Below are 16,127 nucleotides of genomic sequence, written 5' to 3'. Positions count from 1 at the left end.
ATCTCAGATTTTATGATCGTGACCTGCCTATTTGTTCAATTTTAACGATGTCAATATGTATGATGTTTTGAAATACGAGAACCATAGATAATGATTGTTACTGTTAGCACAGTACCTCACAATAAATCGTATCTCATTTGCTTTGGTCTTCAGCTACGTTTCAATTTCCGGCTCACCGAGGCGAAGGTATCGTATTCGTTTAAAAGAAGATAACTTTTATGTGGTTTTATTTTTGTAAACTAGTCTTGCAAAGGAAATAGGACGAAAGAAAATAGTAGCGCTGAAAGAAAATAGTCGCATTATTGCTTTTGCTGACACTATGCGTCTAGTTGGATCAAAGGTTACTGGTCTTTTATACAAAAATATACTCCTGCCTTTAAGCAGTTATCTTCTTTTTAGTTTGTACTTTAGTTTCAATAGAATTTTGTGATAATAATATAATAAATAATAAGTTGTTTAATTTTGTTTATTTAAAAAATATCTCTTACACATTCGAAGCAGAAAAGAATTATTTATTTCATTACTTCCTACTACTATAAATAATTATAACGAATAAAGACATATATATCTCTTACATATCAAAATCAATACATTTTAAAAAATTCATTCAAATACAGAAAAGAGAAATTATTATCGATATCTACAGCATTAATTTCTGATTAACTCCAACATTAGTAACAGGTTGAATATACAGCAAGACTCTTACTTATTGGAACGGAATATCGATTTAATGCCCGATTAACTCAACTTTTGCTGATTCACTTATCTAAACGTGAGCTTCTATTATGTGAAGGAAAAATGATAGATAACGAGGGGAACTGGCAAACTCCAATTATATAACTTTGTTATATGTTGTCCTGCGGCGAAGTTCACATAAATGGAATTCAATTGTAACTGTAACTGAGAATTAACCGAGGACCGTAACTTATATTTTTTGGTACTCTACAGTTATCAAAAGAGATATCCCATTAAAACTAAATTATCTATGATTTGAAGCTTCTCATTTTTGTATTTTTAAAATACAAAAGTTTCACTCCGTCATTAGTATCTCGTGTAATTGTGACCATTTAATATTTAACTCGACGGTGTTCGCGTTCTGTTGACTGTGCCCTTCCAATTCGCTTCCAGAAGATTTTATTACAGTCATTTGCATTGCAGGTCTATAGATTTTCTGTCTTGTTCGCTGACACAGGCATGGAAATGCGTTGGCGGACAGAGTTCGGACGGCTATGCACATGCAACCAGGTATGAACAAGAATCCGTGCTTTTCCTGATTAGAAGAACAACGCGGTTCTAATCGTATTGTTCCCCTTCCTTTCTCATCCCTGAAAACGAATTTGAACATTTCCAACGATTTACTTTTTTCTTTGCTTAATTTCACTCAAATTAAAAATATAAACGATCGTTCGAACGTTGCATGAGTTTAATACGAAATCTTTACATTCCATCGAAAACCTATGACAATATTCATCTTCAGTTAAAATTTTAAGAGTTTACTTGAAATAGATATGATATTTATTCGTGTGTCTTCTTATATTCTTTTAATATGGCTCACGTGTTTCTGGTCAATCTCGTTTGACTTCTGTCGAGCTAATATGAAATTAGATCGCCCGTTCCTTCTGTTTATATTGCCAACGTCCGAATCGAGTTTCGGGATCTGAAAACTTTCAAAAGCCTCAGTGATATGGGTATATCGAGATCAGCCCGATCCCGCCCAAAACTTCTTTCCACCCGTCTCAATCTTGGCACACGTGTACCCGCACACCTGCAAATTAAACGATTCAATATATATATTGGCAACAATTGTAAAATCAACTGGTTCAGTAAAACGATAAACGTAGATAATTATTATAAATATAAAATTCGTTTTCCGTATTGTTGTTATTATCTATTTATATCGATTTGATTTTAATTTATTTTTACCTGTTGCCAAGTATCTCTTAATAAAGTTTCACCGTAGATACATCGTAATAAGCTGAAATTGAGAGATACTTTTAATTGAAACAACGAATGTAGTAATACAAGTACAGGGAAGATTTTCCCTTGAAATTAAAATGACCTATTATCGGTAAAAATGTGATTGGTGGAAAAGTCGATTTGCGGAAACGTTATAACTGCGAAAAGGTAATTTTCATCGTATTTTATTTCACAGATAGGTTGTCGTAATTGGAATTGCCCCTCTGTTAGTGAAAACGGTTTATTAAACTCTGAAAGTTACAATAGCAGTAGAGTTCCTTTTTTTTTCTGTTATTTACGATTTTTTTTCTTTACTGTAGAATCACATACAAGGTTACAGTACTTGAGGCCCTCCATGCGTAATAATTGCGACACATTTCCGTGCAAACCTCAAGTTTCGTCGTAATTCCGTGTTCACGTTCTCATAAAGTTAAGAAATAATTCAGTCTTTCCAAAAATCATTATCACGTACCTTAGGAGACAAACGCTCGCCTCTTTGGCTAGAGCTTTCAACGAAACTATCGAATGAATGACAATCTGTAATGATCTGCATAAAACCGTACAGTCCTTTTGATTTATCAACACCCGCATCTTTGAAATAAACAGTTCCCTCTGACACTTGCTTTCGAACTAAGGATCGCGCGAAATAACGTGAACGATATTGCAATATTTTTAGATCAACCTGAAGTCTAGACTTCTGTGGAGAAATCTGTTTCAATATTAATATTGTCGCTGTGAGTTAATCTCTTCGCTTTATTTATAAAATTTTCTCAATTCCTCGTGTTTGCATGTAAACAGTCATTGTTCATCTAAACTATTCGATAATACGAACTATCGTTCCCTTCTTTCTTATTTCTTCGTCTTTTTTACAGAATTAAGTAAAAGCACAAAGACGAAGTTAAAAAGAAAGTTAAAAAGTTTTCCGAAATCGATGCTTGTAGCATCTTCTTGACTTGTGACAATTTTGAATTACCTTTGTTATGTTAATAAAATATATTTCATTCCCTTTGTTGTTAACGAAGTATCAAGTAATTCAATTAATTCTCATTTTAGTTGGGAAAACCTTACTTTTTGCTTCTACTTAGAAAACGAGAAACGAGAAATATCGATTCCAGGGAAATGTGAAAAATTGTTTAAAAAGTCAATCGTCGAGATACCATTTTTAAAATAATCTTATCCGGAGATTTTGAAATTATAATCGATAGCTATCGTAACATCGTCACAGTCTCGTTATGTCCACGTTATTTCGTGCATGATCGTACAATCGGAAAGGAATCAAAGGCCCTAGTGGCTTCTGAGTACTGTCACGAAACTTCACGCACGAAGTTACGACGAGCTCGGATGCGACAAGAAAAATGATCATGTCGTTCATGCATGCGAAGTCCCGTTATGTTACCAGGTAATTATCGAGCTGAATGTGCGATAAGAAGGTTCCACGATAATCGTAACCTGCACGAACCTAACTTTCATGCGATACGTGCGTATGGCTTTGTGTGTAAACGTACAATAAATATTATACCGAAGAAGTAGCGTATATATATATATTATTCTTGTATATATATATATGTATATATACACACATATTTATATGTATATTGTTGCATATATATTAACATATTCATATATGTGCATATTAATGTATATACATTACACATATGCATATGTTAACATCGCTCAGAAGTATCCTGAACACTTGTTTGCTTTCGTCAGAATGTAATTTAATTACAAGATTATAAATGAAAGGAGCAGAGATAAGTTTGTGTTTTCATTATTACCATTACGTGATAAAATTAACCGTTCAAAATTAATATGAGAACAAGAACTTGTCATTCGTTATGGAACAGTTTCGTTATATAGAGAGTTCTGTATTTTTAGAGTTTTTATAATCATTAAAGAGCTTCTACTTTCCAATATATATATATATATAGAATATAGATGAAATATATACACATAGAAAGACTATCGTGATTAATTCGAGCAATGATAATTAAAACCGAGGTGTATGTCGACGAATAATTTCAATACGTTAATGGTAAATTTTTTTAACGAATAATCAAAATTGTCTAACTGCGTAGGAAAATAAATATAATAAAAGATATAAATATCGCTTTTAGCCGGTAATCAATCATTAATCGTATTACTATTATATTATGCAACAGCAGTCATGAACCGTTATTATAGATTAATCAAAGCGTTTGGATACTTCCTAGCGATAATAAATTATACATACATATATAGATATATGTATATGTGTATATCTCAGGTAAATTTGAAAAGTTCACCTCTCGTCGTTTATCTATCTCTTTCTCTCATTCTCTTTTTCTCTCTCACACTCTCTCAGCTGAAAGATTTTCAACTTGCAATTGGTCGTGATTCGTTTAAGCATCGATCTTCGAGGGGACTCATACTTGTTCATTATAGAAGTCCCATTTTAACGAACGAAGTTAAACAAAATTCGCGTGCAATCGTAGCCAGATCTCTCACGAGTTCGTTGAGTGTGCCATGTTTGTCCATCGCATTTTCTTAAAAGACACGGAGAATGATCACCCGACAGAGACCCGAGGCGAATGTGTATATACATAAAATATAACAGACTTTTTTTTAGAAGCTAGAAGATCACATAATCTCATGAGAAATGGAGTTTTTTGAACGTTTTGCATGGCGAACGTGTTTTACGCCCGATTTCCTATCGTCGTCGACTTTTTAGGGCAACTAGAGTACAATGATTAAGATCTTGGAGTATCTTGGACGATACGTTAAAGAAAGAAAAAGCATTTCTTCTTCTGCACGCAAATACAGTAAAATTCCCGTATTCGTGTTTCACCAAGATCTCATGATATTAGGTAGAAAATTCCTAAATTCCATCATCAAGGATTCATAATATTAGAGAAACCCATTGCGGAACACCGAATAGCGTTTAAGGATCGTCCAAAGCAGATGATTCTTTTAACAATACATTATTAATAGCGTTATGTCGCATTGGCTTTATCGTTATTATTAGATTGTTACTTTTTATGCAAGTTTATATTTTTAAGAACATGACTGAAATCTATTTATCTCTTGACAATTGAATATTAATCGTATACGTATGTAATAAAATTATGAAATCGTGAAAAAGTAGAATTGTTTCATTAGTCTGGCTTGTGAGAGGCTCGTATAATTATTATTAATATATTTCGGTTGATTTGTCTCGTTATCGATTATTTTATGCACGACTGCGACTGATTAATAAATTAAATTCAATCGTATGTGCATATATTGTGCTCGTTGCTATGTACAGTTTTATAATACGAGGGTTTCACTGTATTTAACGTTTCGAAAACTAAAAAATCAAGATAGCCGATGATAGTCACAGTTAGAAATGTTACGACACGATATTCTTATTGCTTTCACGTTTGCTTAATTATAGTCTGTTGGAAGTAGCTCAACAGTGTCCAAGATATTCCGTATGTAGGCTCCGTTATATTTGTCGCAATGTGTTACGCTAAATCCATCTTTTTTTTTTGGTTTTTTTTTCTTATTCTTTTTTTCGTACTATCTGAAAGAACGTTAACGCAGTTATTCCTAGAGATTACGATAACCCGTAAATTAAACGTAGCTTCTTAGCTTCTAGTCCGGATCAACGGCGCTATTAATATAACTAAAACGAAAACACGAAGGATGAAAATGTTACGTAACAGTAACGAAATATTATAATAGCTTTTGTATAAGTATCGTGGTGTTAGATATCGCTTAATATAGCAGAGATTCGAAATAAATGAACTCGCAGAGCATAACGATATTAATCTTGGTTAGTGAGATATAGCAGATGATTAACCCTTAATTACAAACACATGCTCGAAGAGAATCTGAGTGTTTATTTCATTATCACAAATTGGTGGAGAATTTCAGAAGCTGTATTTATTTAAATACTTGCAAGTATTTATATACTTTAATTGTAAAAGATTTTTACAAATAAATAAATAATTATTCAAAGCTTTTAAAACATGGTGATTTTAAAAATAGGATCATTAATCTGCGAGAAAACATATTTGTGATAATAGCAAAAATACGAGCATCTGTCGTTAAGGGTTAAAAATCGACATTTTCTGTCCAAAATCAATTAACCACGCAAGGCTGTACAGATAACAAGACGTAAATTTTTCTTCTATATTATTTTCTCTTATGAAGTGTCAACTCTTAGACAAAAATTCTGTGCTTTTAATTGATATTTCTATAGCATCGTTTTCCAGCTTATCTACAGCATCGATATACGATTTTTTAAAATAATGTATTCTGATTACGATATAATTCAATAATATGCATGTTTAACTGCATTGTTTCTGTGTTGTAGCTGAATAAAAATGCCGATAAAGTTGTTCAAACTTTGTAAGTAATATTAGTAAAAGTATGTAAGTAATATTAGAAATGCTTTAAAAGAGATTTAAGATTCAAAACCAGTGTTAGAACAAACGAATAACCGAAGAATCAGTGAATCAAAATGGTCAAAAAAGAAAGCGCACTTCGGTTGTGGGAAATATCTCAATTTTCAAGATCACGATTTATGTACAAAGAACATAAAATTAAAAGCATAGAATTTTTGTTTAACATCTAGCGTATTCAAAAACGATCATGTTACATTATCTGCACTCGGATTAAGAAACATGATCACGAACGATTAATTAATTTTGGACGCACAATAATAACATACATAATAAAAAATAGAAACGCTTCGTAGAAGGCAGAAACCTTCTAGCGATGAAACATTCTGTGTGAGGAACAAACAAGCTTCCACAAAGCATCACAGCAAAGCAATCAATCAATCGTAAGCGTAATATCGTTTAGAAACCTTAAAAATATTCAATGTTCACGATTATAAAATAGTTTGGCGTAGTGACAGCAATTGTCGCAACTGTCGACTGAAAATATCAAAATTGCCCTTTGTTTGTGTAACTAATTGGCGAAATCAGCGCAGGAAAGCAACGAACTGCAAGTAAGCGTAATTCGTACATGATCGATCGTAGGGATCGAGGATCGATTCAAATGCAATGGACTCGTATACAGGGTATTTCATCTAACACATTCAATGCGGAAGACATGAACGTGCGTGTCGTCGGAACTTTCCATCGTCTTGCGGATGAAGACGTCTGGGTAAGTGGACATGTGTTATAGAAAAATCGATTTCCGCCACCAGGGACCCATTTCGCTTTTGTGCGTCGCATTGAACGCGTTAATTCGTTTGCTACTGACGATGCAAAAAACATACTTTTGACACGAGTTACTTTATTTTATGATTGTAATTTTGCAAGGATAATTTCTGCTTCAGTTGCTACTTTATTTCTTTATTTTATATGCGAGAAGTAAAAATATATCGGCTGGATTTCTGTAAATTTATTAGTTTCATTCTTCGAGCACGTGGCAACATTCAATTTCTCAAAAGACAAATACTTCTAACATTCTTACTTTCTTGTACTTTCAGCCTGTAAAATTAATAATTAAATAATTTCATTTTCTAATTAAACTCAGTATTTCCTTCGTCAAAATATATTCTCTTATTCGATCAAATTAACGAAGGCGAAAATGTATTCCCGTATATTATACAATATATATAATATATCCTTGTACAATCTTCTTCGTATAGAACCAACTATCATTATGATTATTTTCTCACGCCGTCGTTAATAGCAATTGGAATCATCTCAAGTATAGAAATTAAGCGAAATACCCCATACACGATGATTCACTGGAAGAATCGTCGACAAACAATGTGAAAAAGACGCGTTTCAACGATATCTTCGCCTCTCGATTCGCGAACGACGATTCGACAGAGCATTATCAAACCTTAAAAAGAGCGCAAAACACAGTAAAAAAGTTGAGAGATAGCGCGCGCGCATAGAAAAATCCCAGTTGTACGGTGTGTCTATCAGCGAGCTTAAATTAGTTTACGAAACTATTTACACAGATCGCATTAAACGGAAGGTTGTCGAGCTTGTTATACATACTCGTATGTCGCTGTACTTAAGCTTAGCGGCTTACAGTTACGTACAGATACTTTAGTTAGTTCAGAGATGATTCGTGCGTGTATCGCTATTATTATATTAAGAGTATGTATATATACTTTTTTGTTTCCTTTATGCATATGTATTATGTTATAATGTATTATATTATTTTATGTTATATTACGTTATATTATATTATATTATGTTATGTTATATTATGTTATGTTATATTATGTTATGTTATGTTATGTTATATTATGTTATATTTTATATTATACTATATTATTATATATCACTAGCACTAGGTGAGTGAGAACTGAAACTTGGAGATTATACTTGTGGAATTTCTTCCTCGTTCACCTAGTGCCTAACGCTTTGTAAAATAACTTACAACTGTTCTCATATACATATATCGGTGTAACGTTTTTGTAATAACTTTAAGTGGACCCGAACGGTAGTTTAACGTGCACGCCTGTGCCTCGAGAAGAGTTTTTATTATAGAAGACCGTGTCATCAATTAACAAGTAAACTGGCTGTCTACGAGAGTATGCGAAAAATTAGATATAGTACGATATTGTAATATCTAGAGGAACAATTTCTTAACGTTCTTTTTTTTCAATTTTTACATCGCCTTGGATGGGGTAATTAAAATTTGATAAAATATCTCTCCGTTTGAAATAAAACATGCCGCTTCGTGACAAGTTAAACATTGTAAATATATACAATAGAGGGTTGTATCAAGTGGAGTACATCGCGCTGCACTTGAAATCAATGTACAGAATTATAAACGGAGATGACAATAAAAATCGTTATAGTCAACGTTATTTATATCTGTTCGTAGTTTTCATCGTGTTTCAAAGGTGTAAATCTAGATAGCTGTTTAAAATACAACGCTATAATCAATAGAATTCTAAAAAGTTGAAGTTTCTGCGTAAGTCGACTTTAAAAGATCGCTGTGGTTCGCTTCTATTCGTTTTCTCTTCGCATAGAATATTCGTAAAAAGTAAATTCCTACGAAAAAGTCTTCTCGACACACCGGCACAGAAGAATTTATAACTGTTTTTAAGTATAAATATTGCAGTGTAAATAGATAATTTAAATATTTGTTACTCGAAAGACACATCTAGATCGCATGTTTTACGTTGCGTCGTAAGATCATCGGAAAAATTACTCGCTACGATTTCCTCTCCCGCACAGAAAATTTTCCCTCGAAAAAATAACATCGAAGTCGGGTGCAGGTGCTGAGTTACATTTATCGACAAGGTGTTGTAAATAGCTCATAGCGACGTTCCGTAATTTTTGTCATCGTTTCTTCATTCCCGTGTCGTTCCTTCCTTTTTATATCCCTCTTTTGTTCTCGAATCGGTACGCAACGCCAGTTCACGTACAAGGCTCTTCGAGAATGACGCGGATGAATCGTTAACATACACGTCGTGTCTAAAAAAGTTGCAATTTCTAGCTCTATTTTTCTTCTTTTACCAATGTGTTGCCACTTTTCGTCTATGAACAGGCACGCGATTTCCAGTTTTATTCGATTATGTTTCACGATTAAACTGTGGATATTTATGAAGATTTATACGTTCATGTAAATTTTATGAACACAAACGAAGGACTTAATGGGAAAGTCGTACAAGCGTATGTTTCCAAAAACGAGATAAAATCGAATCTTTGCGTAAACCAGTACTCGTTTAAAGATTGTTGCCATTCATTTCTCTTATGAGTATGTATACTAATATGTTTTAATATTTAGAAGCACCTTTTCTCGCATTGTAAAATTTGTCACACTTGTACTATTTTAGTTCACAACAAATGTGATATCTTTTATTTATCTACGAATACCATGTCTGCTTTTTAAATCGTATCTATAAAGTTTTTAACACGTTCAACAAAGTTGTATTGAATTCTGTTTCTACTTCAAATTATGTAACAGTAAGTCTTTGTCTTAATGTCATAGATTTAGACACCTTCGTTTCCATTCTCGCTGCATTCCTCATGCTGAAAAAGAATTCTCAGCGCCGGGTTTAGAAACGTCATTGACAACATTTTTCATCAATTAGAGCCGACGTCATGTCTGGTTAAATTGAAATTACTGTATCATACAATTATAGCGATAGTCTCGCTGTACCCGTTTTCTGTTTAATAACTTCTTCAAAATAACTTCTTTAAGATTTAATAACTTCTTCTTCTTTAAGATCAACATCTCGTAAATTCAACGTTCTATAAATTTGATCATTTCTTCACCGCCTGTACCAAAACTGAAGAGAAATTTTTATATTGTTTGAAATAGTCAAAAACTTTCTGACCAATTCAGATAATGTAACCGTTCAAACATTAGATTTTCGGATAGTAGATATATATATATATTTTGTATACTTGTGCATTTTAAATTTTTTATAAATGCATAAACATCCGCAGTCTATTCCTGACACATTATCCGAACACCTGTTTAAGGTGTGAAACAATGAAAAAAGTTCTTTTGAGGTGAAATTCACCGAGGAAATCAAATGTTCAATCGCTCAATTATCGTATCAATACACGTTACCTTATATCACGTAACTATACTTCTGTCGTGTATCGAAATATAGAAATCATACGATCGAATTTCTCTGAATGTAGAATAGTTATTGTAAACGTCTAATTGGTCGTGACAGAAATTTATCGATAAAGGTAACGATATACATATAAAAATCAATCTAACAGTTTCTATGAAATACCAACGTGCTACGAACATTCTAAGTACCACTTTATTCTTTAAATTTTTGTTGTTCACGGAACGACCACAGTATGTTTTAATAGGCCTACCTACCACATACGCGATTGGTCGAGACAGAAGTTTCTCACGAAAGACGAAATTCAAGACAGAGGTAGAATCATATCGTGAACTTTAAACTGTATTCCCATAGTTGAAATCGTGAATGATACCACGAAGGAACTTCATTTGTTAGAAACGAATATCTTTGTATTTATTGGAAGAAAATTGTTATTAAAAAATAATCAAGTTTATTTACAAGTAGCTAGCAGAGTTTGTAAATTAATGAGTAAACACGAAGAAATCTAAGGTTCTTGAAATATTTCCTTTGTACATTTTTCAATAATTTCTTAAAATAATCAAGCATATCATATTTTGGGAAGAAAGAACATTTTCATATTGTTATTCGAAGTACTGCTTCATGTGTACTGCTTTTACTTTCAATAATTTATTTCGTATAATAAATTCTTCTCTGAAGTTCCTTCGACTTCGTGGTATCAAAATTATTCAACATCGGAAAGTAGAAAATGTTGAATGATTACCGAGATAAGCTCAAATAGAATTCTTTTTGGCCAAAATCCCTTTCAAATTTCACTTTCTTTACTTCTTTCCCTATAAAATGCTCCATAAGTTTCAGATGAATTATGGTGTGGTAGAATAAAAGCATTTCCTAATAAACAGGTGCCCTAGTTCTGCGACATACAGAATGGTCCATATATCACGACTGTGTAAAATATCATACAAAAGTTTTCTTGGCTTAAAACAACAAATATCTAACATAGTAATAAGTCATTTTCTGGAATAGACTTCTTAACAGACAAATTTTACTTGTACCATACGAATGAATTTCATTTGTTCGATAACGACTGATATTCCGCCGTAAATTATTAGCTTTCCCTAGGGTGCGATAATAATTTATCAAGACTTTAAAATATTGACTTTAAAATATTCAAGTGTACGATATTAATAACTCGTGCAAGATATTATGGGCCATTTGGTACATTACGCACAGATCTAACAGACTAGATATGTTTGTCAAATAATATAAATACTTTAAACAATTGAAATTCAATGAAAATTCAAGGCGATGATCTTTAAAATCCAAAAAATGTCTGCCAGTAAAATATCTAAATATCCGTAAAACTACCGACGCTAGGCCAATTCTTTTAGATTTCTAAAACACCTTCTAATATCGACACTTATCCTAGAATTTTCATTTGCACACACACACATGCGCGCGTTATGTATAATAATTAACACATATGCCAAGCTACCGAGGAACATAGCGTTACAAAAAGAGAATACTCGAGACGGTACGATACAATCATTTCGTGCTGCTACAAATGCAACTGAATCATCTACGTAGAAGTTGTCGCTTTTAGATTGGCACGTAAAAATTATACTTAACAACTTTTCCTAATATTTCCTATCAGATTTAAGAGCATTACTCGGATGATTTGTTAAATTCATTAGATTTCTTTCATTCAAATTTTACCCGTTTCCTCTTTCTTCTTTGAACGAAACGTCCTTCCTCTTTTAACGATATTCCAATATTTCTCGAGATTCTCCTTCTTCTTTGCGCGTCTTCAATAATTCATAGTTGGTTGTTATCCTCTGTCTCATTATGCTCGTGCGTAGAACGTTCCGATTTAGTCGCATGAGAAATATATATGTATATATAATGCATCTATTCTATGTATATACGTTTGTTATTTTTTTTCTTTTTTTGTACAGAGCTTTCTTTGGTTTTCGAGAAGAAGGAATTAGTCTTTCAGAGTGATAACGAACTGTTTTTGATTGAATGCAGGGTGTTCGGTTTGGCAATTTCTCTTTTTCTGTTCGCTCTGTATTTCAATTTATCCCCGCCATCGTAGAAGAACCATAACTGTTGATTACTTGTCAGAAACCTGAAGAAAGTCTCAAATCCACTTACGTTCACGTTAAATCCACTTAGACGATGTTAAGCATCTTCCAGTGCAATAACAACAATTTAGAGAAGTATCTCGACAAAATTTCAGTTGCTCTACGATTTTCGAATTTCTGTATGTCAATCTCGGTCCCGTTTCAATAAATAAAGAAACTCCTGAAATTTTAGGACGCGTTTTAGCGCAAAATTAAAACCAGAACGTTTTAACGTACAACGATTCTTATCTTCCATAAATTTAATAAGTAATAACTAACTAATGAGAAACAGATTGAAAAAAAGATAAGAAACAACTTGATTGTCGCAACAGAGTTAAATAGAAGTTCCTGAAACGTACGTAAACCATAAAATAAAATAGAAGAATCTTACATAGATATTCATAGTGTTCTTCTTTCTCTGATTTCGAGCACGAATGAACAAAATAGCAATTTTAAACAAAATGTTCCTTGCTTCAAGTACACATAAAAAGATAAAGACTTTTTCGCAATATCTCAAGGATTTGTGTCGACTGACTTTGACCAGAGAAAGTGCGATAACAAAGTTACCCCGTCCTATTCCCTTATCTCTACGTGGAATTCTTCAACGTTTCGCAGTTTGCATCCAGAAGTAACCGAAAGAATGGTTCGCTACGAAACATAGCATAACATTCCAAACAGTTTATATTTCGTTCACGTAAAGGTAAAATACCAACGGCCAATGAAGTGATATCGTGGATTGGATAAAGCTCGAACACCCAGCATACAGGATAGAAAAGTGCACTTTCTTCAGCGACGATTCAAGCTGAGTACACGTTACGCATTACATGTTGATAATATATATATATATATATATATATATATATATATATTTATATTATATAATTATATATATATAATTATATATATATAGAAAGTTACAAAAGATAAAAGAATCGAGTATAATGTACACGATGTCCGATAGACTATCTTCAACGGTTATTCTCCGTTTTACTTTCCTTTCAAAAGCTTCGATTTATACGTTTTCCAATTTCTCTCCTCATTCTCCCTCTCCTTATCTTCACCATTCTTTTCTCCTTTCTCTTTCTAATTTAAGTCTGGAACGCCTGAGGAGTTTCTCTCTATCAGCAGATGTACTTTCATCATCGACTAACCGGATCCAATTAATTAGCCGGTTTCTCTGACGTCGATCATTAGGCTTCGTCAGAGTGAGAGCCTTGGGAGCTACGCTTCTTCTTATTGTTGCCGTGGTGATGATGGGAATGGTGTTCATGATGGTGATCGGTGTGCATCAACGCGTCGGTTTCTGGTTGATTCTGATGGCCCACCAGCAGATCCAGCGTGCCTCGTGGAAGTCCAGCTTGATCGTTAGCTGGAGGCGGAAGTGGAGTTGCCACGGGTGACTCGCTTGGTAATGGCACACAGTGCAACACGTAGCATCTAACACCGGCTAGTATGATACCTAAAAAACATTGAGTTTTGTTAGTAATTACCACACTTTACGCGATTGTTTTACCATTTAAAGTTAGTATTTTTCTATTTTTTTTTTCCATCACTAAAGTGTGAAACTTGTACGAAATGGATCAAGAACGAGAGGAATACGGAAGGGTACATAATGATCGTTAGGATTCAAAGGATGGTCATTGGATATTTGTTACGATGATATTTTATGAGGTAGTTTGACTGTTTAACGTTGGAACTACTGACGATTAAAATGTAAACTTTGTACCAAGCGACTCAAAATGCAGTTAAAGGAAAGCTATACATAACGCGAGGATAATGCCTGGAGATCATTGAGTTTTCGATATGATGGTATTTTATAGGATCGTTTCACGTTGAGGATTATTAAACTAATTGTAAGTTAGTTACTCGCTTGTAACTCATTACAATCTTCGAGAAATGTAGGTGTTTAATTTTCGAATTTAAGAGGGGAATCGTTACGAATATCAACCAGAACGAAACTCTTCTTGATGAACGTTGATCGATTCGTAATTTGGTAATTATGCTATACAATTTTCATAAAAAAATCTTTAAAGGAAACTTTAGGATTTGATAAAAAGTGTAATAAGTTTTATCATTATTTTTTGTTAGAAATATCAGCACTAAAAGTATCGGACTAGAACTAGACTAATTCTATACTAAAGTGTAACGTTTTACAGCGAATTATGGACATTAAAATAGCAGGAATATGAAAAAGACACAAATAAGCTGATAGGCAAGTCTTCATCTATTTACTTTACGAATGATTATTAAAAATTTCTAAAAATGTACCGCGATATATATATACGATCTTTATAAAAAATTATGGATTGGTCAGTTCGGCTATTCTGATAGTTATAGCGTTAAATTTTTATAAGTACGAATAATATTGATGTAATGGCAATAATAGCGATATAATTATTTTATACGGTGGATATTTATTTCTTATATTTTCCGTTGCTCGTGAATTTAATCCTAAAAGTTGTTACTAAGTAATATTCTGTTTTATTCCAATTTATTAATATTTCTGTTTTACTCCATATCTTATATTATTAATAATATAAATAGCTTCTTAGGGACAAGTATTACTGAATTTACAATGTGAACGATGAATATTTAATTCAAAAAGTACAAAATTCGAAAGATTGAGGTATAATTTAGAATTAGAATATGACATACTCGTTACATAAATAACGGTGATAAAATATCAATTTAACTATTTTATTTGTTCATTTTATAGAGATTTCATTTAAAAGTTGTATTTGTTAATCAGAGATTTTATTTGTTATTTCTATACATTTTATATTTATACGAAGGAATACAAGTTACTGAGCGCCTGACAAATATTGAGATCGTCCACTGTGAACACGTTGCACGTATGATACACGTAAAGAAACTTCTTTGGCATTTAAATGAATTGAGAAGATAATGTCTAAGTTAAATTTAAATTATAAATTTAAATTATTTTTCTTATATCTTTATATACTTATATATTCTATATTTCAAATATCTATAACAATCTATAAATCTTCCCAATAAAATTTTCAAATATAAACCATTCCATTTTTAAAATGCATTATTTGATTATACACGTTGATGTGATGCACATATTTTCAATACAACATAAAATTTAGATTTGTTAATTTAACGGAACTTTGACGATGAAAATGAGCTTTACTGGTTTACGTTGCGGTAATTTTCGTAGGCTGGAATGTAATTAGTTTAGTGTAACGAAAATTCGATCAAAATTTGTACTATAAATTTCAGGCTACACGTCAATATATTTCGCGTTTATACTGTGTAATTAATACTCTATGCAACGTACTTTGACAATTTAATTCCGAAGCAACCGTTTTATCTGTTGCTAAGTTTACGAGTATGGCCTCGTGTTGATAATATCGATGCATGTGAATTTCATCGGTCAACTTTATCGTTCATGCAAATGTTATGGAGATTCTTGTTATTGCGTTCAATCGATCTGCACTTAAACGTATGTGACAAGAAACATTCGAGTACAAGAATATCGAATAACGTTCGCTATGTAATTATATACTTCTTTTTCGTAA

General features: G+C 32.6%; 1 protein-coding gene across 1 annotated transcript in view; it reads right to left on the bottom strand.

Annotated features, from left to right (window-relative positions):
• Positions 1-2,181: 2,181 nt before the first annotated feature.
• LOC100648363 overlaps positions 2,182-16,127 on the bottom strand; it is a 101,732-nt gene continuing 87,786 nt past the window's right edge. The window contains exon 4 of the mRNA XM_003396792.4: positions 2,182-14,044. Coding sequence (XP_003396840.2) covers positions 13,776-14,044 — 269 coding nt within the window. The 3' untranslated portion in view covers positions 2,182-13,775. The remainder of the gene's footprint in view (positions 14,045-16,127) is intronic.

This window comes from Bombus terrestris, chromosome 7 (genome assembly GCF_910591885.1).
Source record: "Bombus terrestris chromosome 7, iyBomTerr1.2, whole genome shotgun sequence".
In the NCBI taxonomy this organism is placed as follows: domain Eukaryota; kingdom Metazoa; phylum Arthropoda; class Insecta; order Hymenoptera; family Apidae; genus Bombus; species Bombus terrestris.
The sequence above is the reverse complement of the archived record's forward strand: the minus strand, read 5'-3'. Positions and strand labels throughout refer to the sequence as shown.